The 21248-nt window shown below is 50.6% G+C and overlaps 2 protein-coding genes, 1 non-coding gene and 1 pseudogene across 12 annotated transcripts in view; 3 read left to right on the top strand and 1 right to left on the bottom strand.

Moving 5' to 3' along the window:
* Positions 1 to 642, top strand: part of SPTAN1 (spectrin alpha, non-erythrocytic 1) — a 62383-nt gene extending 61741 nt beyond the window's left edge. For all 8 annotated transcript variants that reach the window (XM_063081742.1, XM_063081747.1, XM_063081746.1 and 5 more), the window contains one exon: positions 166 to 642. In XM_063081742.1, the coding sequence (XP_062937812.1) occupies positions 166 to 291 (126 nt within the window). In that variant the 3' untranslated portion in view covers positions 292 to 642. The remainder of the gene's footprint in view (positions 1 to 165) is intronic.
* Positions 638 to 20194, bottom strand: DYNC2I2 (dynein 2 intermediate chain 2). Of its 3 annotated transcripts, none has more exons than XM_063081748.1 (9): positions 20009 to 20194; positions 8327 to 8575; positions 3994 to 4103; positions 3389 to 3546; positions 2811 to 2920; positions 2222 to 2389; positions 1759 to 1991; positions 1283 to 1440; positions 638 to 995 (listed from the first exon to the last, which is right to left on the bottom strand). In XM_063081748.1, exons 1-9 carry the CDS (start codon positions 20192 to 20194, stop codon positions 757 to 759), a joined length of 1611 nt encoding a protein of 536 aa, XP_062937818.1. In that variant the 3' UTR covers positions 638 to 756. The 3 variants fall into 3 exon arrangements, with proteins under 3 accessions (XP_062937818.1, XP_062937819.1, XP_062937820.1); XM_063081749.1 differs by lacking the exon at positions 20009 to 20194 and adding an exon at positions 8663 to 8808; XM_063081750.1 differs by lacking the exon at positions 20009 to 20194 and adding an exon at positions 8663 to 8808 and having other exon boundaries at positions 2222 to 2347.
* On the top strand, positions 5189 to 5316 carry LOC134366275 (small nucleolar RNA SNORA11). The gene has a single exon (XR_010022266.1). It is a non-coding gene; the product is annotated as a small nucleolar RNA SNORA11 (small nucleolar RNA).
* LOC134366213 (obg-like ATPase 1) lies at positions 11687 to 13051 on the top strand (annotated as a pseudogene).
* Positions 20195 to 21248: the final 1054 nt, after the last annotated feature.

Here is a 21248-nt window from a genome sequence, read left to right as displayed (position 1 = left end):
TCCCTTTTTGAGCTGTACCCTGTACTGGGTGCAGGAGTTTTATCCCCGGCTGCAAATGAAACTCATTAGCAGCTAGGAAGTCAGCAGCAACAATCCTGAAACGTGGCTGTAAGGTTGTGAGACTGGCGTGGCTGGCTGAGCTGCCCCCTGCATCTCTCCCTCCAGAACCTGACCCGGGAACAAGCCGACTACTGCGTCTCCCACATGAAGCCCTACGTGGATGGCAAGGGCCGCGAACTGCCCACTGCCTTTGACTACGTCGAGTTCACCCGCTCACTGTTTGTGAATTGATCCGCTGCCTGAAGGTGGCCCAGCCACGCTGCTTGCCCACCCGCTGCATGTCCGCTCACCCGCGTGCTCCTCAGCAGAATACTCCAGCCACTGCTCCCTTCTACTGTAACCTCAGCCTGCTTAGCTTGGGACAAGATGTCGTAGGAAATGGTGCTTCAGTACACGCCCCTGGTCCAGTCACAATCACCATGTTGCTGTAGGGACCCACATTTGTGTCTCAGAGCCAGCTGCCCTCATTCCGACTACAGAAAAATCTAAGCAGCTGGCTCACTCCCCTCTTGTTCTCCTTCCCTCCCCCAAATTTCCTGTTTTCATGTGAAAGACAAATAAATGACTTGACTCCCCCTAAAAGCTTTGCTGTTCTTCATTCTGCTTATATCAGAAATACACAACTTGGCAGCACACACCGACCGCCTCTGTAGTGGGGACACGCCCTGCCCTGCTCCAGCTGTTCTTTTGGTGCCCTCAGGTGGCCACCTCTGCTGCCAGCTGGTCCAGGACCTCTGTTTCTCGGGGTCTCTGTTCAGTGAACTCTGTGCTCAACTGCCACACCTTCACTGTACCCTTGGCATCACCAGCAGCCAAGAGCTGAGTCTGTTGGTTGTTGAATTCAAGGCAATAAACAGGGCTTTCATCTTGGGTTTGCTTGATCGAAACTATGGGCTTCTGGGAGCTTTTCTGGAGATCAAACAGCTGCACGTCACCTGCAGAGAGAGACTTGTGGGGTGACAAAGGCCCAGAGCAGTGGACTCTGAGCCTCTTCAAAGTTACCCACACACTTGGCAAGAGAAGCTCTAGACAGCACAGTGCAAAATAAGCCTGTTACCGGGTTCAGTTCTCCCCGCTTGTGACCAGGGTTGTTTACGGTTGGGTTTCTGGAGGGAAGCCATCCCAACCCCACGTGCAGTCTCTCCCCAGCCCAGAATGCCACATACAAACTGGGCCTATGATGCCACTTAACACGGATCCCACCTAGTGGCCTGTTTCCTACCTTCCCCAGAAGCAGCCGCAAAAACCAAGGGGCGCACTGGGGACCAACGCACAGCAAACAGGTACTTGTGGGACAGCTGCAGCGAGGTCAGGGGCTGGGCCTGCAGCATGGAGTAGAGGTGGACGTGGCCGTCGGTCCCTGCGCTCAGGAAGAGGTTCCTAGATAGGACGCAAGGCAGAGCACCAGGCAAGGGATCAGGGCTGGGCATCTGGGTGGGGGTGGTATCTGCCACCAGACCCCTAGGCTGTTGGGCTCAAGAAAAGCCTCCCTGGCCCCCAGACCTGGGGTCAGTCCTCAGAGCGGACAATCCCTGGGGCCAACCACCAAAGAGTTGAACACCGGGGCCCAAAGAGGGACGAATCAGAGAAGGCAGGTACTTGAAGCAGTTCTGTCGGTCACCTAGTGGTTTGCAGACGGTGGGATAGGGACCCCTGGCCCTCCCTGTGCCTGATGGAGGAGCCCCAGGCCTTCCCTACCTGTGGAAGGGGGAACAGCTCACAGAGTAGACAGGACCACCATGGGGAGAGAAGGTAAACTGTGCCGGGGCCCGCAAGGGCACAGAGTGAGGCATCCGCGTGAGTGCCGCCTCTTCTGCTGCCAGGGAACACTTGAGCGGGAAGCCGCCTTCCGTGCCCAGAATGAAAAGGCTGGGGTCAAAGCTGGAGAAAGCCACTGCTGTGACGCCCACCTCAGTCTCACCCCGGGGAGGCTGTGGAGAAACAGCAGAGCAGGGTCAGAGCCAAGGCCTCAGATCATGCTGTCCCAGCAGAGTCAGTGGATGGGAGGGGAGGTCCCGCAGCAAGCCACAGCTCTGCTGGCAGTTCCTTCTGCTACTTTGCGCCCCACAGCTCCCTGGCTCGCAGCAAAGCCAACTCCTCTGGGCCGAAGCCCCACAGGCCCAGGGCTGCCTTGGGGGTTGTCTCCCCAGCACCCATGTACCTTCTTCAGCTTGGCGCTCCGCGGCAGCTGCTGTACCACCAGCGCAAAGCCCTCGATGAGCTGCAGCTGGCCGGTCCCGACGCCTTGCCAGAGCAACACCTTCCCATCTGTGGCCACACTCAGCACCTGGAAACGGTGACTGTGTCGGGGCTCGGGCAGCCAAACCACCTGAGACAACAGGGTGCAGGGGCAGGATGGAGAAAGAGGGGACACCTGCTCCCCAGGTGTCAAGTGCTACCCGTGCCCTCCCCTTCTTTTCCAGGAAAAAAAAAGGCAGACCGGAGGGTTCCCAGGTCCCTCCCCCAGTCCCAGAATCCCAGCACCAACAGAAAGGCAGGACAACAGGGAGCCACTCAGGCAGGCTGTGTAGGAGGCTTGGGAATGGCCACAGGGCCCTGGGGCTGGCTGCTGCTGGCGCGGGGTACGCGTGACTCATGCCGTGGGAGCTCCGAGAATGCCCAGGGCAGCTGTCCAACCGCCAACTCCCTGGTGACCTTCTCCCCAGGAGAACGGGTGCCTTCTCCCTGCTCCACCTCAAGGCCCCGCTACCAGGGAAGGTGGGAGTTGCCTCTCGCCTGGCCGCCCTGACCTGGTACACAGGGTCTGTGTGGGTGTCGTCTGTCAGGCCTGTGCGCCAGAGCAATGCGTCCTCGGGACGGCTCATGTCCCACACCAGCACCTCACCACTGTACAGCCCTCCTGTGGGGACAAGCAGGTCTGGGCAGATCAGCCACTTCAGCAGTCGGCTGCCTGGCCAGGCGCCCACCCCCTCCTGCCCACAGGGCCAGACCTGGAGCCACTTGCTGAAAACCACCCTTGTGGAGGGAAAGTCCTTGTCCCCCAGGCCTCAAGCTCAGTCCCTCTTCGCTCACCCCAGGGAACTTTTCCCTCAGCCGGGCCACCGCCCCTGCTTGCGCCTGACACTCCCTCCGCATCCCTGCCCCTCCCAACATACAAGGGCGCCTGCACAGGCCGCTCCCTGCACACTCCTGTCCCAGCCCTTCCAGACTCACGAGGACGCTGCCTCCTCCCCCTCCTGCTTGCTCCCATGGCCCTTCCCCCGGACTCTAGACGGAGCCTAGGAGGTCAGGGAGGCCTCATTGTCTCTCCACTCAGCAGCCCTGTGTGCAGGGCCAGAGGCCAGCTAGCAGCAGGCAGGTGTCTCACCTGCGATGTGGGACGGCTGTGTGGGGTGGAAGGCCAGGCACATGACAGCGCTGGGCACCTCCACCACCACCGACGGCTGCCGAGGGTTCAGGCCCCGCCTGTCCAGGTTCCAGGTGCATACAAAGGACTTGAGTGTGCTCCAGTCCCCATCGTCCAACCTGTGCAGGGATGTGCCTGAGCCAGCTCTGCCCCTAGGCTGCGGTAGGGGCTCCTACCACTCATCCCACCTCTCCCTCCACATTGAGGTGCACAGGCACCTCAATGGCACCCCAAGGGCCTGACATTCTCTGAGGAAGGATCCCCAGGCACCAAGGATGGATCATACAGTGGCGTGGTGGGGAGCCAGTGTGTCAAGAAATGGGCACCAGGGCACCATCTCATAGAGGAGAGGGAGGCCCAGGGCTCATTGCTCAGGGCTGCCAGGCAGGCCTGGTGTCTGAGCTCTAAGCACCACACCCCTTCCCAGGCAGTCTTGAGAAGAGAGACTCCCAGAATGGCTAAGCTAAGCCCTCAAGGCCAAACCTTTACTGTGCAGCTGGGAGACAGAGGCCCCAACAAGGGTCTTGGGGTCTCCCATTGCCCCCCCCACCCCCACTGCCACTCACCGGCCATAGGCACAGGCCACCACAGAGCCAGTGGAGTTCCAGGAAATGCTGGTCACATGCAGACCCTGCCCTTGGGCTGGGGGATAGCCCAGGGTGTGCAGACAGGACACCTGCAGAGACAGGCCATCCCCAACTCTAAGCCCCAAAGCCACCCAGGAGGTGGCCTCGAGGCTGCCTAGCAAAACCACACTCTGGTCTGGGCCTCGGGGAGCCCTAAAAGCTATCCAAGTCCACAGCCCAGTTCTGGAGGAAAACGTGGAGGGTCCATCCTGACCTCTCCCCTAAAAGGACACTTCCAGATCCCAGAAGGCAGAGCCTGAGGACAGTGGCCAATGCCAGGCTCCAGGCCAGAGCTGCGGCTGCGCTCACACACGTTCTCCACAGTCTCATAAGCTTCGGCATCTGCAGCCATCAGGTGGGGACAGCAGTACAATGATGTGAACAGACTCAAAGTTACTGAACTGGATGGACACTTAGAAAGGGTTAAAACAACTAATTTTATGTAAAATGTTTAAAAGTTCCATCATCCTGCTTCTCAGGCACAGCAGGGTAGAGCAGTGCGTGAGGAAGGCTGAGGACGCTGCCACGGCAAAGGCATTGGCACAGACCTTCAGGAGGTGACCAGAATCACAGATCCAAATTCCTTTGAAGAGTTTCACATCTCTTGACCTAATGATCCTAGATCAAGCAACCATCCAATGGAAAGAATTCAAAATCTGTAAAAAGCTGTACGGTGGGCACTGTGGCACCCTGCTAGAGCGAGCGTAGAGTGGGCAGCACCATGGCCAGCAGGCTGGCAGTTCCTCCAGCAGCTAAGCATCAAGTTACCAGGTGACCCAGCAATCCCACTTCCAGGTGTAGACCCAAGAGGACTGAAAACATACGCACACACAGAAACTTGTACACGAAGGTTCATAGCAACATTACTCATAATAGCCAAAAAGAGGAAACAACCCAAATGTCCATCAACCATGACAGGATCAACAAAACATGTCTCACCCATAGCGTGGAATATTATGCAGCCATAAAAAGGAACGAAGTACCGACACATGCTACAACACGAATGAACCTCGGAAACACGCTAAGTGAAAGAAGCCAGATATGAAAGGTCACATATCGTATGATTCCATTTATGTGAAATGCCCAGAATAGGCAAATCCATAGAGATAGAAGGTAGATTAAAAGTTACCAGAGTAGGGTATGCTCAGAGCAAGGGGAATGAATAAAGTTTCCTCTGTTCACAACACACCTGACAGGAATCTGGGTCATAGTGATGAGGGGCACAAAACTCGTGGCCTCCCTATCGACAAACGCCATACACACAAAAAAAGAAGTTGCCACGGCTTGGGGGAAATGGGGAAGGGGAGTGAATGCTAATGGGTAGGGGGTTCTTCTTGGGGTGAGGAAAGGTTCTGAAATTGATTGTGGTGATAGGTGCACAGCTCTGTGTAGAGACTAAAACTCACTACGGTTTAAATTGGTGAGTCATATGTGAATTACACCTCAATAAAGCTGTTATTTTAAAACAAAGCTATACAGTGGGGTAACAAGTGGAGGAGGCATAAGGAAACCTTTGGGGGTCTGGTGACATTTGGTTTCCGGATCAGGGTTCTGGTTCCACAAATGTTTTCACTTTATGAAAATCACAGCCCTGCACACTTGTAATTTGGGCATTTTTTTCTTATATTCAATGGAAGTTTACATTAAAAAGCAAACTATATACATAACATCATTTACCACTGCAAGTTAGAATTTTAAGATGACACCCCAAAGGGGCCTGAGGGGACTGGGACAGGCTGGGCTGCCCCATACCTTCACTATGGGGTATGTGTTTGCCAAGACTAGGAACTGCAAAAAGGGTGAATTCACTGGATGTAAAATGTATCTTAAGAAACCTGACCGAACTGAAAAGGTTTAAGAATAAAACATTATGTGGCACTTAAAAAGGTAGTTGGTGTAACACAGAGCAAGACTTGCTTCTGATAGGGAAAGACCCTGAGACTGCCCACAGTGACTCACAGCTCTGCAAGGCACACACTGTGGAAAACTACAGGCAGGAAGGATACAGGAAAAGAGTTAAAGGTTCTGGCAGGAGGCCCATGAGGGGGCCTTTCTTATCTCTAATTTCTAAGTACTCAGTAACATCATACACTGGTTTTAGAATTTTGAAATTATAGTTTTTAGTTAAGAGTGACAACCCAGCCTCCTCAGGCTACTACGGCAGCAGTGAGATGTCAAGACCACTGCTCTGACCACAGAAAACCCCCACATCAGCCACAACAACCCACTATGGAGGAATAAACAGGAAACTGGCTCAAGAGCAGAAAAACAAAGGCAGGGAGCAAGAGGTTCACGGCAGCTCTGTTATATCGCAGCCAAATCTGAAAGCTCTCCTCTGCCCAACATCAGGGAAGGCCTAACAAGCTTGGGGGCCATCAGAACACTGGCACGCCACACGCTGCTCAAAGGAGTACGGCCCAAGCTTGCACCTCATCTGCATGTTTCTGGAGGACAGATTTCTAGAAGTGAACTTGCTGCCTGGAGTGTGCGCCAATCCAAGACTCAGATTAGGACAGTGTATCTTGCAGGACACAATGCAGCTGCTGGAAAGACAGGGCACCCTTACGGGAGCTGATGTGAAAAGCTTTCAGGGCTTTCCATTCTGTTTCAGTGTCAACAGGAATGCCATATGCCAGTCTAACCCACGGAAAACTCCAAAGACCTGGACACCAGCGTTAACTTTCACTCTCTACACATGATATGGTCTATATTTCTATAATGACTAGATTTATTATAACGAATATGTATTGCTTTTGTAATCAGAAAAAAATAGATATGTTTAAAAGCGGGGGAAGTGATACACACATGGACCAAATGAATCCCTAGAAATGTGGAGAATCCCTAATAAGAAGGAACAAATGCTTCACCTCTTGGGTGCAGTGTGGGGCCTAAGCAAAGAGGAGAGAAAAATGCAACATGTTGAGATTTTAATGTTCATTAAGTTCTTTTCCTCATGCCCTGCTTAAAAAGACACAATGACTCCATACTTTGGTGTGGCCTGGCAACTATTTTTCAGAGCAATTTTGATGATTTCTCTCAAACAAGAGAGACGGTTTATGACTTCTAAATACATAATTACTGGGCCGAGCCCGTGGTGCACTCGGGAGAGTGCGGCGCTGGGAGCGTGGCGAAGCTCCCGCCGCGGTTCGGATCCTATATAGGAATGGCCGGTGCACTCACTGGCTGAGTGCTGGCCATGAAAAAGACAAAATAAATAAATAAATACATAATTACTCATCTCAGTTTCTAAAGGAAGAAAACATTGTTTTTTTTCTTTTTTTTTTTTTTGGGGTCTTTTTGTGACCGGTAAGGGGATCGCAACCCTTAAGCTTGGTGTCGCCCGCACCACGCTCAGCCAGTGAGTGCACCAGCCGTCCCTATATAGGATCCGAACCCGCGGCGCGCCGCTGCCCTCCCAAGCGCTACACTCTCCCGAATGCGCCACGGGGCCGGCCCGAGAACATTGTATTAAAATAAAGGCCAGCCCGTGGCTCACTCGGGAGAGTGTGGTGCTCATAACACCAAGGCCACAGGTTCGGATCCCATAAAGGGATGGCCGGTTTGCTCACTGGCTGAGCGTGGTGCTGACAACACCAAGCCAAGGGTTAAGATCTCCTTACCAGTCATCTTTAAAAAAAAATAATAATAATAATAATAATAATAGGGCTGGCCAGTTAGCTTACCTGGGAGAGGGCAGTGCTGATAACACCAAGGTCAAGGGTTCAGATCACCATACTGGCCAGCTACCAAAAGAAAAGATGAATTCGGGCTGGCCAGTTACTTCAGTTGGTTAGAGCACAATGTTGTAATACCAAGGTCAAGGGTTCAGATCCCCATGCAGGCTGGCCACAAAAAAAAAAAAAAAAAAAAAAACAACCGTGCCCAGCCACAAAAAAAAAAAAAGAACAGTGCCCAGCCCAGAGAAAGCCCTCACTGCTTAGTATGTGGGGAGGCACGGACAGCAGTCAGACTGCCCAGGCTCAAACGCTTCTTCTACTGCTTGCTAACTCGGTTTCATTCTAGAAAGGTTACTTCAACTCTGGGTGTCCATTTCCCCCATCATAAAATGGAGAGAACATCGGGACCTACTTCAAGGACAGTAGTAAAGGCTCAATGACTTATTCTTATAAAACTTAGCTCTGTACCTGGCAGAAAGTAAGAGCCTGGTGAATGGTAGCTGCTACTATTGTTATTTGGCTGGAACAAAACAAGGACTTAAGAGTGGGGCCGAAACTCGTCCTGAGCCGGGGATGGGCACCAGCTCATCCCGTACCGTTTGCTGCTGCTCGGTCCAGTTCACCTCGAAGCTATCAAACGCATGGCTCTGCCAGTTCTTGTTCAGCTCTCGGATGACCATGGCCTCCACTCTCCGAAGAAAGGCTGCGAGCCGGGGGGTGTCATGCCGGGACACAGGCACCACGCCAACTGGCACCGGGGCCTCCGTCTGCACCTGGGCATCTGTGTGCTTCCGGGCCTGAGCCGACGCTTCCACGGTGGCAATGCTGGCTGTCTGGCAACTTTTCTGGGGGGGAAGAGCAAAACTAGTATCACCACCCAGCTGTACTCCCAGAATCACCTGCCCAGCGCTCTCAGCCTCCCTCTACTGAACTTGCTTCTTTGCTGCAGAGGGTCTCAGGCTAATGGGCATCTATTCATTTTGTCTGCTCAGAGTTTGCCCCCTCCTCCTGTAACCAGCCCATCTTTCTTAGGAGGAGCCCACTCTGTGGTCTAGGTTGGGGAGAACCCTTTCACCCTCCCATGTTCCACTGAGGGGATGCATGAACTCCAGCTCCCCAATCAGAGCACTATATCCCTCCCCCAACCACAGTGATTGGTCTGGGGTAGCCACGTGATCCAAACAGGCCAGTAAGAGCCTGCCCCAGGGCTTTGGTGAAACTGTCCAGAGGCACACAGCAGAGTGCCCTTTCTGAAGACAGACAGCTTTAAGAATTATCCCTCCTTAGAGCCAGCACTGGTTGTCTTGGCAAGCACATGTGCTGAACCTCAGGTTGGCCACCCACAGAACACCCCACAGTCTCCCCCTGCTCAGGCCCCTTCCTTGGCAGGGGGCAGCCTCCCCGTGGGGTGGCACCCACGATAAAGGGAAGGCCTTGCTTCCATCTGTGATGAGCTGGTTAGCGGAAGGCAAAACCCTGCTCCCCAGCAGCCCCTCTCTTCACCCTGCCACCCGTCTCTAATTCCTTGTCCCCTGCTCAGCTGGGCACAGGTACAGATCAGATCAGGGAAGGAAACGCCAGCCTCCCTTTCTTAAGGACATGTCTAATCTGGTTTTTTGTTGTTGTTGTTGGCTGGCTGGTACAGGAATCCGAACCGTGACCTTGGTGTTTTAAAGCTGCACTCTAACCAACCTAAGTTAACCGGCCAGCCCACACATCTGATCTTTACCAAATGAGGACTCTATGGGTGGGAGCAACTACTGTGATTACTGTCACATACCAGAGGTTCTCTTCACATGGCCACTCACAGGACAATGACGAGGCCCTGGACCAGCATGCCCCCCCACCCAGCCCCTCTCACACAGGTTTGGGGGGCAGGGCCAGGGCTGCTGTCTTTAGAACACGGAGTACTCAGCACTTGTACCCCATCCTCACCTCACATGTTACTCAGTGCTCTTTGTTCGTCTGTCTCGTGGCAAACTGGGAGTCCCTCTAGCACAAGACCCTATCTTCATATCCCCAGCACTTTGCATGGTATTTGGCACATAGTAGGTGTTCATTTATACAAAAATAAAAATTATTTATTGAGCATCTACTTACCAGGCACTGTCCGGGTACTTAGGATATAGCAGAAAAAATGTGCAAGATGACCGTGCCCCAGGTGCTTACATGGTAGAGCGGGGGACAAATAAGAAAAACTCACCAAATGCAAGCGGTGCTAATCACGAGCAGAGGTAGAGGGGAGGAGGGGAACAGCGAGAAGCCTGGCTAGATGGGATGGCGAAGGAGGTTTCTGGGACAGTGGCATCTGAGCTGAGACATGAAGGACAAGGGATCTGGCCAAGCACAGAGCTGCAGGAAAGTGTCCCAGGCCGGGCCAGGGATCAGAGCAAAACTTCTGGGTAGAAAAGGCCCACATGCTAGGGCTGGCCCATGGCTCACTTGGGAGAGCGTGATGCTGACAACACCAAGTAAAGGGTTGGGATCTCCTTACCGGTCATCTTTTATTTAAAAAAAAAAGAAAAGGTCCACATGCTCAGAGACTAGGTGGCAGGCAGTGGGCAGAGCAGGTGGGGGGAGGGTGGCACACTGAGAGCCAGGATGCAGAGCTGGGATTTCCCTCTAGGTTCCAGCCACAGGACAACCGTCAGCAGGGTCAGGTTGGGACATAAGACTGTGGCGGGCCTCCCTGGCTGCCCAGTGAGAAGTGCAGGGTGTGGGAATAGAAGGGGTAGACATGGGTAGCGTCAGGATGTTTGGAAGGGAGTGTTGAAAGGATATGATGGACAGAATCACAGAAAGAAAGGAATCCAGGGTAACTCCAGGGTCTGTCTTGAGAACCGGTGAATGGCGAGTCTCTGGATATAAGCACAAACACACACGGCAGTTCTGTTGGGCCTGGTGTACACTGAGATGCTTCTCAGACAGCCACATGAAGTTGTCAAGTATTCTTTTTTTTTTTTAAAGATGACCGGTAAGGGGATCTTAACCCTTGACTTGGTGTCATCAGCACCACACTCTCCCGAGTGAGCCACGGGCCGGCCAGTTGTCAAGTATTCTAAAGGGAGCTCACAAGGCTCAGGAAAGCTTCAGGCCAGAGATGTTACTTGAAGCCACAGGACTAGAGGAGGCCACCGAGGGAGCGTGCACATTGAGGAATTAACAAATAGGCACGGGGGTCTGAAAGTAGACATGCTGAGCCAAAGTTTCAGGAGACTGTGGGTAAATCTCAAACTTCCCAGAAGTCACAATAACAGTGCCAGTAACTAAGTGCTGACTACCAGGCACTGTTCCCGAAGTCCCACCCATGTCATCTCCATCCTCACAACCACCCTGTGAGGTTGATCCTATTTTCACGTTATTAATATTGGCACTGAGAAACAGAGAAGCTAAGTAACTCACCCAAGGTCACACAGCAGAGAGGTGATCGCAACGGAACTTGAACCCAGGCAATCTGACTCTTGACACTAAGCTATCTGATCTCATGACACTAAATTGTCTCCCATTCATGGTGTTCTCTCCCAGACACAGTGCATCTGCTGTGATGTGTACACCAATCATGTCAGATGCAGTGTTTCTAAGAGGAAATCACATGAATGTCTTCATGTAAAAATTAATATAAAACCACAAATTAATAAAAAAACAATTACATTCAAAAATGCAGGAATTTCTATTAATATTCTCTTGCTGCTTGATTATTCAGGCAAATAACGAATGTCAAAACAGTAAGGAAAATTTCTGGAGGAAAAAAAATTAAGACCAATGACACTGCATCAGCAAGTTTTTTTCTGTGAGTTTCACTCTGGGATACCTAAGTCAGCTTCCCATGGTTTGAGATTCTTTCGAGGTGAGGCCACCCAGACAGGGTGGCACCTCCACGACAAGCAGCATGTGGCTGGTACAAGGGGGCTCCAATAACAAGCTCCCTGCTGGTGCCATAGCCTGTCCAGAGCACAATGCCCCCCCAAAAGGGAGTTAATGAAATTAAACCACCCCCAGTCATTGAAAGATTTGGAACCTCACTGAAAATTGGTATTGTTGGATGGCCAAGCGTTGGGAAATCTACCTTCTTGAAGGTGTCAACCAATAGTCAGGCTTCAGCTGAAAACTCCCATTCTGCACTATTGATCCTAATAAGAGCAGAGTGCCCGCGAAAGATGGAAGGTTTGACTTTCTTTGCCAGTATCACAAACCAGCAAGCAAAATTCCTGCCTTTCTAAATGCAGTGGATATTGCTAGTCTTGGGAAAGGAGCTCACAATGGGCAGGGCCTGAGAAATGCCTTTTTGTCTCATGAGTGCCTGTGATGGGATCTTCCATCTAACATGTGCTTTTGAAGATGATATCACACATGTTGAAGGAAGTGTAGATCCTATTAAGATACAGAAATAATACATGAAGAGCTTCAGCTTAAAGACAAGGAAATGATTGGGCCCATTAGAGATAAACTAGAAAAGGGGGCCATGAGAGGAGGAGACAAAAAACTGAAACCTTTGACATAATCTGCAAAATCAAATCCTGGGTTATAGATCAAAAGAAACCTGTTCACTTCCATCGTGATTGGAATGACAAAGAGATTGAAGTGCTGAATAAACACTTATTTTTTACTTGAAGACCAATGGTCTACTTGGTTAATCTTTCTGGAAAAGACTACATTAGAGAGAAAAATAAGTGGCTGATAAAAATTAAAGAGTGACTGGACAAGTATGACCCAGGTGCCTTGGTCATTCCTTTTTGTGGGGCCTTGGAACTCAAGTCATGAGAATTGAGTGCTGAGGGGAGACAGAAGTGTCTGGATGCGAACACGACACAAAGTGCTCTGCCAAAGATCATCAAGTCTGGTTTGCAGCGCTCCAGCTAGAACACTTTTCCACTGCAGGCCCAGACAAAGTATGTGCACGGACGACGGGGAAAGGGACGGAGGCTACACAAGCTGCAGGAAAGATTCACACAGATTTTGAAAAAGGGTTCATTATTACCGAAGTAGTGAAATACGAAAATTTTAAAGAAGAATATTCTTTTTTTTTTTTTTTTTTTAAAAGATGACCGGTAAGGGGATCTTAACCCTTGACTTGGTGTTGTGAGCACCACGCTCAGCCAGTGAGCGAACCGGCCATCCGTATATGGGATCCGAACCCGGGGCCTTGGTGTTATCAGCACCGCACTCTCCCGAGTGAGCCACGGGCCGGCCCTAAAGAAGAATATTCTGAAAACATGGTCAAGGCTGCTGGAAAGTACAGACAACAAGGCAGAAATTTCATTGTTGAAGATGGAGATATTCTCTTCAAATTTAACACACCTTGACGACCAAAAAATAAATAAATTTCAGTTATTGCTCGGATAAACGTACAACTTTCAAAAGACATATGATTTTTTTTTAATTAAGTTTTTTTTTTTTTTTTTTTTTGTCTTTTTCGTGACCGGCACTCAGCCAGTGAGTGCACCGGCCATTCCTATATAGGATCCGAACCAGCGGCGGGAGCATCGCTGCGCTCCCAGCGCCGCACTCTCCCAAGTGCGCCACGGGCTCGGCCCTTAAATTAAGTTTTAAGGGCTGGCCCGTGGCTCACTCAGGAGGGTGCGGTGCTGATAACACCAAGGCCATGGGTTCGGATCCCTATATAAGGATGGCCAGTTGGCTCACTTGGGATAGCATGGTGTTGACAACACCAAGTCAAGGGTTAAGATCCCCTTACTGGTCATCTTTTATAAAAATAATTAATTAATTAATTAATTAAGATTTCTGAAAACTGAAGGGACAAACAAAGGTGGGGGGTTCGGAATCTTCTACAAATTATTTTTGTTTCTTTTAAAATTAAAATACTGTATACCTCCAGTGAAATCAAGTTCACTAAATGTGAACAGCTTTGCTTTTCATGTGATTAAGACCCTACTCCAAATAGTATAAGCTTTTCAGGAACCGTATTACTCTCATGATACTTCATTAATCTCCACCATGAATGCCACACTTGACACTTTGACAGTGAGGACAATGTGGTTTGCTCCTTTTGAATCTGCAGATAATGCATGTTTTACAGTACTCCAGATGTCTACACTCAGTAAAACATTTTCCAAAACCCCCCAAAAACTAAAAAGCCCCCTGGGAAGTCAGAGGAAGAACTTGGGCAAGCGGGATCCCCTGTAGCCTGAAGCCCAGCTCTCCTGCCCCAAGAGAGCCTGCACCATGGAGAACCCCAGAACATCAGCACTCTTAGTCTCACTGTTGAAGGAAACCGAGGCCCAGAGAGGTGAGGAGATACCTTCTGGAGAATCCACCCACCCTGCAAGGACCCCTTTCTTAGAAAACTTCCTACTAGGGCCGGCCCCGTGGCTCACTCGGGAGAGTGCGGCGCTGGTAGCGCAGAGGCCGCGAGTTCGGATCCTATATAGGGATGGCCGGTGCGCTCACTGGCTGAGCGTGGTGCTGACCACACTGTGCCGAGGGTTGTGATCCCCTTACCGGTCAAAAAAAAAGAAAACTTCCTACTAGGGCTGGCCAGTTAGTTCAGTTGGTTAGAGTGCTGTCTTGTAACACCAAGAGTTTGGATCCCAGTGCCAGCCAGCTGCCCCAAAAAAGAAAAAAAAAAGAAAACCTGCTACCCAAGCCACAGGCTGGGCCCTAGCCCCCAGACTCTGGTTACTGAATGGATGAGAAGTCAACACTAAGCCAGATTGGGGCAGTCGGATTTTCTCAGAAAAATTGAGAACTGAGACGAAGACTCAGAAAGTGAGAATGTCCCTGCCACAAACTGAAACACGCACACCTGGGAGCCGAGACTCAGCCAGGGCCACAGCGTGCACAAGAGATGCAGGCAGAGAAAGCTGATCTGCAGAGACAGTCTCAGAGTATGTGTGGGAACGGCAGAGCTGAGATGGAGTGAGCGCCCCAAAGCCTCCTAGACCTCAGTCCCTGTCCCTTCCAGGGCCAGTTGTGTTTCCCATGCCAAGGTCCAGGAGACACCTCTACATCCTGAAGAAAAGTGTCTGACATAAGCTGGTTAGGGTTGGTTTCTGCTACTCTGTCAAAGGGTCCTAAACCAATACCTGGTACGGCACACCAGGTTACCTGGGCTCCCCAATTCCCAAATCACCACCCTACAAAGCCTCACTTCTAAAATAAGGGATCTCTGCATGGGGGGCTAGGGAAGCAAGGGGGGAAAGAAGGAATTTGTAAAGAGACATGAAAATCAACTACATTGTATAGTGATAAATTAAAATAAGTAAATAAATATAAAATAAGGGATCTCTAGCCGGGCTTTCTAGGGTTGGCCAATTGTTTCAGGAACACTTGTCATGACAGAAGATATGGCCCCACTAGGTCAGGCTACCAACCGCCTACCCAGCATGCCCCTCCCTATGACAGTGGCCCCACGGGTGCGCTGTGAGGCTGCCAGGCTCTTCCATGCCTTCAGCATCAGCCATGATCAGAAATTGCCCAGCCAGAGGATTCCATTCACAGGTGTCATCATGGACTGGACACATGTCAAAGTCGGAAGCAGAATACAGTCACTTTCTTATTAAAAATATGCCTTCTAAGCCTGGCTGGTTAGCTCACTTGGGAGAGCATGGTACTGGTAACACCAAGGACAAGGGTTGAGAGCCCCATACCTGCCGCCAAAAAAAAAAAAAAAAAATTGTCAAGTAAAAGACAAATTGCTGCCTCCTCTCCCCTGCCCACGACAGTTTTTTTTTTTTTGGCAGCTGGCCAGTACCAGAATCTGAACCCATGCCCTTGCTGTTATACGGCTGCGCTCCAACCAACCCCCAACAGTTTCTGATTCAGCAGGTCTGGCTGGAGCCACAAATTTGCTTTGCTAACCAGCACGAGTTGAGGGTGGCCAGGGCCCAGTGGCCAGCCCTCTCACCCCTCTCAAGCTTGCGCTTTAATCCCATGCTAGCATGGTGCAGACAACTCACATCTCCCCCCTTCTGACTGCCTCCCTTTGTCACCTGCCCCCCTACTCACTTGGGTGGGACCAGGCAGGGGTCCTCTCCAGAGGTAGAGGGACATTGCCCAAGGAAAGCCCACCAAAGGGACACTGCCTGGCCCGTGAGGGAGCGGCTTGCATGGTCACTGCCATCAGGCCCCCTCTGCTCCTCCTTCCCAATATTTCCTCTTTTCCTCAGGTTTCTTCCACTTCCAAACCCTCCCTTCCAGGTATGACAGGAGCAGAGATGACTTGAGACCTAACTCAGTGGCTCTTCACCAGCTCACTGCAAACTCCACGTGCATGCTAAGGCCACCAAGATGAAACCCAGGTATGAAGTACTGTACCAGCCGACACCAATGAGCAGACGCAGTGCAATGGAATGTCTCGTTGACACAATCTTGAGCTGAGTGGGGTTTGTGATGCAATATGAAAGAGCAAATTATCGCGCATGAGACCTCTGGGAGCACCAAGTAATCCAGAATTGGCATCACGTTGCACCACTTTGGGCCGGCCTGTGGCTCACTCGGGAAAGTGCAGTGCTGATAATGCCAAGGCCACGGTTCAGATCTTTATTTAAAAAAAAAAAAAAAAAAAAGTTGCACCACCTGTTTACTTGAACTTGCCTCTTGAGTATATCAGGGCAGCAAACAGCTACTCAAAGAATATCTTGGAGCCAAAAGTCAACCAAATGAAGAGGGCTTCGGAAGCTGGACAATGCTGCTATGCTCACCACCTTTGTGTAGTGATCATCACAGAATCTTCTGGTGTTGTCTTAGTCTTTGAATCTCTTTGCAAGTACCTTGTAAAAAAAACCTATCAAAACTGTCTAGCAGGGCCCAGCCCGTGGCACACTTGGGAGAGTGCGGTGCTGGGAGCGCGGTGACGCGCCCACCGCGGGTTCGGATCCTATATAGGACTGGCCGGTGCACTCACTAGCTGAGTGCCGGTCACGAAAAAGACAAAAAACAAAAACAAAAACAAAAACTGTCTAGCAAACCCAAAAAGGTTGAGAACCACGGATTTAATTCTTCTTGAAAATCTCTAAGAGGCCAGAGCCCAGGTTAAAAACAAGCATGCACCAGCAGGGGGTGCCACATGCTGCAGAACCCACAGAGGGAAGCTGCAGCAGGCGAAGAGGTAGGCAGCGGGTTTAATTCAAAGCAGACAGGGAAATGCAGCAGAGGGTGCCGGTGGGGGGAAAGGACACAAGGAAACTATTCAATTTAGCATTTCATGGGTGCCGCTGGGAGCTGGCAAAGTACACAGGACCCCTCCCTGCCTTCAGGGAGCTCACAGTCCATCATGGGAGACAGTCCTCAATGTCAAAAACTCAGTACCCCACTGAGGAAAAGTTCTGGAACTAGATAGTGGTGATGGGTGCACATTGTGAATGTTCTCAGTGCCACTGAATTGTACATGTTAAAATAGTTAAAATGGAGGGCTGGGCCGTGGCTCACTTGGGAGAGTGTGGTGCTGATAACACCAAGGCCAGGGGTTCGGATCCTATATAGGGATGGCCGGTGTGCTCACTGGCTGAGCGCGGTGCGGGCGACACCAAGCCAAGGGTTGCAATCCCCTTACCGGCCACAAAAAAGACAAAAAAAAAAAAAAGTCAAGTCAAGCTAAAGACCATTAATATTTTTTTAAAAAATCCATTACTGAGGGCCGGCCCGTGGCTCACTTGGGAGAGTGCGGTGCTGATAACACCAAGGCCATGGGTTCGGATCCTACATAGGGATGGCCGGTTCGCTCACTGGCTGAGCGTGGTGCTGACAACACCAAGCCGAGGGTTAAGATCCCCTTATCGGTCATCTTTAAAAATAATAATAATAAGGGCCAGCCCGTGGCTCACTCGGGAGAGTGTGATGCTGATAACACCAAGGCCACGGGTTCGGAGCCTATATAGGGATGGCCGGTTCGCTCACTGGCTGAGCGTGGTGCTGACAACACCAAGTCAAGGGTTAAGATCCCCTTACCGGTCATCTTTTAAATAAATAAATAATAACAATAATAATAATAATAAATAAATAAAAATCCATTACTGAAACTTGGAAGTACATTCCAGTATTGCACTTCTACATAAACTTAGCAAAGACCAAAGTTCAGCTTCTCCAGAGGAACTTAGAAAATAAAGAAACTGCATAGGGGCTGGCCGGTTAGGTCAGGTGGTTAGAGCATGGTGTTATAACACCAAGGTCAAGTGTTCGGATCCCTGTACTGGCCAGCTACAAAAAAAAAAAAAAAAAAAAAAATTTAGCTACAACACTCATCACAGTTAACTGATAATAGAGAAAAATTGGAAACAGTCTAATGGTCCATCATCATGGACTGAGTAAACAAAATGAAGCTATAAAAAATATTGGTACCATACCAGCCAGCTGCCAAAAAATATATGTATATATTTATATATACACACACATATATATATATATGTATATATATATAAAATACATCCTGAGCATCCTTTTGTGTTTAAGTGTGAAAAGTGGGTTTACAAAATGTTATGCACAGGGCCGGCCCGTGGCTCACTCGGGAGAGTGCGGTGCTGAGAACACCAAGGCCCCGGGTTCGGATCCCATACACGGATGGCCGGTTCGCTCACTGGCTGAGCGTGGTGCTGACAACACCAAGTCAAGGGTTCAGATCCCCTTACAGGTCATCTTTAAAAAAAAAAAAAAAAATGTTATGCACAGTATGATTCCATTTTTTGTTAAAAAAAAAAAAAAGTGGGGGAAGATGGGTAAAACAGAGGTGGGACAAATCAAATGCCTGGAGAATGAGATTACGAGGTGATTTTTATTCTATTTCCACTTTTTTGTTGAACCAGATTTTTCTAAATTTTGGACATAGATTTCTTTTATAAAGATAAAAAAGTTAATTGGGAAAACTTAATTTACCATTTTCTTCTGATCCTTGCCACACTCTCACACCATAATCTCCTTTCAGTCAGCCAGGAAAGTGCTGGCTACGTTTCCAGTGAACCACCCCACAGATGGAAGCCTTTACACCCCAAGTATTAGAATCACTTCTTAGAACCCTCCAGGTTAAAACTCTATCTACACTAAAATTAACAATCCTTAATCGCATATTCTGGGAAAAAGAAAAAGTGTTAGACTGAATCAATGACCCCCAACCTGGAATCTTCTCAAATCTGAATCTTCAGCAAGAGCTATTTTGAATATTTTTAAAAGGCCGTTAATACTATATAGCTAGATTGAATAAAAAATAAAGGCCAGTGCACACAAATCATGAATTTACCTGCCATAAGGATGGACAGACTTAACTGAAATGTTCAGTGCCTTGCTTTTGACAACACAGCACGGCAAAGTGGGAAGTGCCTGGAAGCCAGATCAGACCCCAGCTTGACTGCTAGGCCTGTCCTCATGCGTAAGACTTCATGGAAACTTCACTGGTGTTGATGAGGACCTAGGTTCTCTGCAGGTTCAACCACCTGTTTTCTCTTCTGGGAAGTGTGCGGGACCCTGCAAAGCTGCTCATTTTCACTCAGACGAAAAGTGTAGTCCTTATGATGATCTGCAAGGCCCTGCTTGACCTGCCTCTCCTCAGTCTCTGACTTCACCTGGGACCACTCTCCCCACCCCTCAATCCTCTCCACCACGTCTGCCTCCTCAAGCAAACTGATCTGCCTTAGCCCCAGGGCCTTTGCACTTGCCATTTGCTCCACCTGGATGACTATCCCAGGTATCCACTTGGCCAACTCTAACTTCTCCAAGTCTTTGCTGAAACGTCACCCCCTCCATGAAACCCTTCCCTCCCACCCTACCACTCCTCAACTTCTAATCCCTCAACCTTCTTTTTCTTTTGCCCATGGCACTATTCAACTTCTAACACACTACATCATTTACTTATTTATTATCTATATTGTTTATTTTCTGGCCCCAGCAACCGAACCAGGAAAGCTGCAGCCGGGACGTGATCTGTCTCTGTCACTGACGGATCCCGCACCAGAACAGCTCCTGGCACACAGCAGGCGCTCCAAGTCTCATCTCACCAGAGCACTTCGTTTGGTCTGCTTTTGATTAAACTAGAAAACCGGCTTATCTAGACCTTAAGATGCAGTTTGGTTGGCTTTTTTTAAAGAAAGTTTAAAATGCCTAAAAACTGTAGTTCACACAAATTCCTTCAAAACGTGGAGTCCTTATATATTTTTTAGCTTATTGTTGTTACTCAATAACTGCAAAAACATTGCGCCGAGGGTATCCCCCGGCTTAGTTTCTGCGGACTAAAATATAAAAACAAAACACTGGCTCGTAAGAACCTCTCCCGGCGGCCACGCTGCGTCCCGCCTTCCCGCCCGCGTCGCTCCACGCCAGGCCCGAGCCCTCACCGTCTCCCCGCGGATGCCCCGGACGCCCCTCCACTGCGACGGCACGGACGCCACGCCCAGGGTCTCGTCCTGCAGCGACCCCGGCCGCCCGCGCCCCTCCGTGCTCGCAGCCCCGCCTGTCGCCAGCGTCACGGTACCCGCGCTTCCCGCCCGGCGGAGCGGCCCTGGCTGCGCGCGGGTTGCCATGGAGACGGCTCCACCCTCTCGCGCTGGCGCACTCAGACACGACCTTCGCCCTCACGCCGCCACGAACGGAAGACTGGGTGAAGCTGGCAGCGCCATTTTCGTATTGGTCAGAGCGCCTCCTCCAGAGCCCGGGAGGAAAAGGTGGACTAATTCTTTTTCGCCGGCGTGACAGGCGTGACCGGTTTTGGATACTCTGTCCGCAGAAGCGACGTGCTTGGGGCAGCGCGGCTACTCTTGGGCGGAGAGAGGCGCGGAAATGGGGCAAGGGTGCCAGGCTCAAAGATGGCGCCTAGCGGACCGGCGCAGAGGCAGGGGCGGCGGGCTTTGGCTGCGGCGGCCGGCGACTTCTGAGACTTGGGGCCGCGGGTGGGCCCGGGGCCGCTGGCTGAGCGGCGGAGTGCTCCCAGCAGAGCGGAGACACCGCCCCTGGAAGGAGGCGGCCACTTCAAGTGCTCTGACTGATCCTCAGTTGCTGCCTCAATGGAATGATGATGAAAAATACGCTTATGCGGATCCCAACTGTGGTTGAATAGTTAGGAGGCCCAAATGAGATCATGTACAGAAAAATGCTTGTTAAACGAAAATTCAAGACACAAATAAGGCTGGCCGATCATCTCAGTTGGTTAGAGCATGATGCTGAAAACACCAAGGTCCAGGGTTCGATCCCTGTACTGGCCACCAGCACACACACACAAAATAATAAAGACACAAATACCTACCAATTAAGAGTGCCCACTGTGTGCCAGGCAAAGAGCCCAGAGCGTCATACGTCTTTATCTCATTAAATCCGCGTCCTGGGGCCGACCCCGTGGCTCACTCGGTAGAGTGCAGCGCTGGGAGCACAGTGGCGCTGCCGCCGCGGGTTCGGATCCTATATAGGGATGGCCGATGCGCTCACTGGCTGAGTGCGGTGCGGGCGACACCAAGCCAAGGGTTGCAATCCCCTTACCGGCCACAAAAAATAAAATAAAATAAAATAAATCCGCGTCCTGAGCAACTATCGTTTATACATATGTCCCATAAAGGTGCTGATGGTCAGAGAAGTAACTTCCCT

Source organism: Cynocephalus volans, chromosome 17 (genome assembly GCF_027409185.1).
Source record: "Cynocephalus volans isolate mCynVol1 chromosome 17, mCynVol1.pri, whole genome shotgun sequence".
In the NCBI taxonomy this organism is placed as follows: Eukaryota; Metazoa; Chordata; class Mammalia; order Dermoptera; family Cynocephalidae; genus Cynocephalus; species Cynocephalus volans.
The sequence above is the reverse complement of the archived record's forward strand: the minus strand, read 5'-3'. Positions and strand labels throughout refer to the sequence as shown.

Excerpts from the sequence above, each read along its gene's own strand:
- DYNC2I2 (XM_063081748.1), bottom strand. The coding sequence starts at position 20,194 with ATGGCAACCCGCGCGCAGCCAGGGCCGCTCCGCCGGGCGGGAAGCGCG. Across the intron at positions 4,104-8,326 it reads GGACCGAGCAGCAGCAAACG|GTGTCCTGTCTGCACACCCT; the intron begins GTACGGGATGAG and ends CTGTCTCTGCAG. Across the intron at positions 2,921-3,388 it reads ACAGCCGTCCCACATCGCAG|GAGGGCTGTACAGTGGTGAG; the intron begins GTGAGACACCTG and ends TTGTCCCCACAG.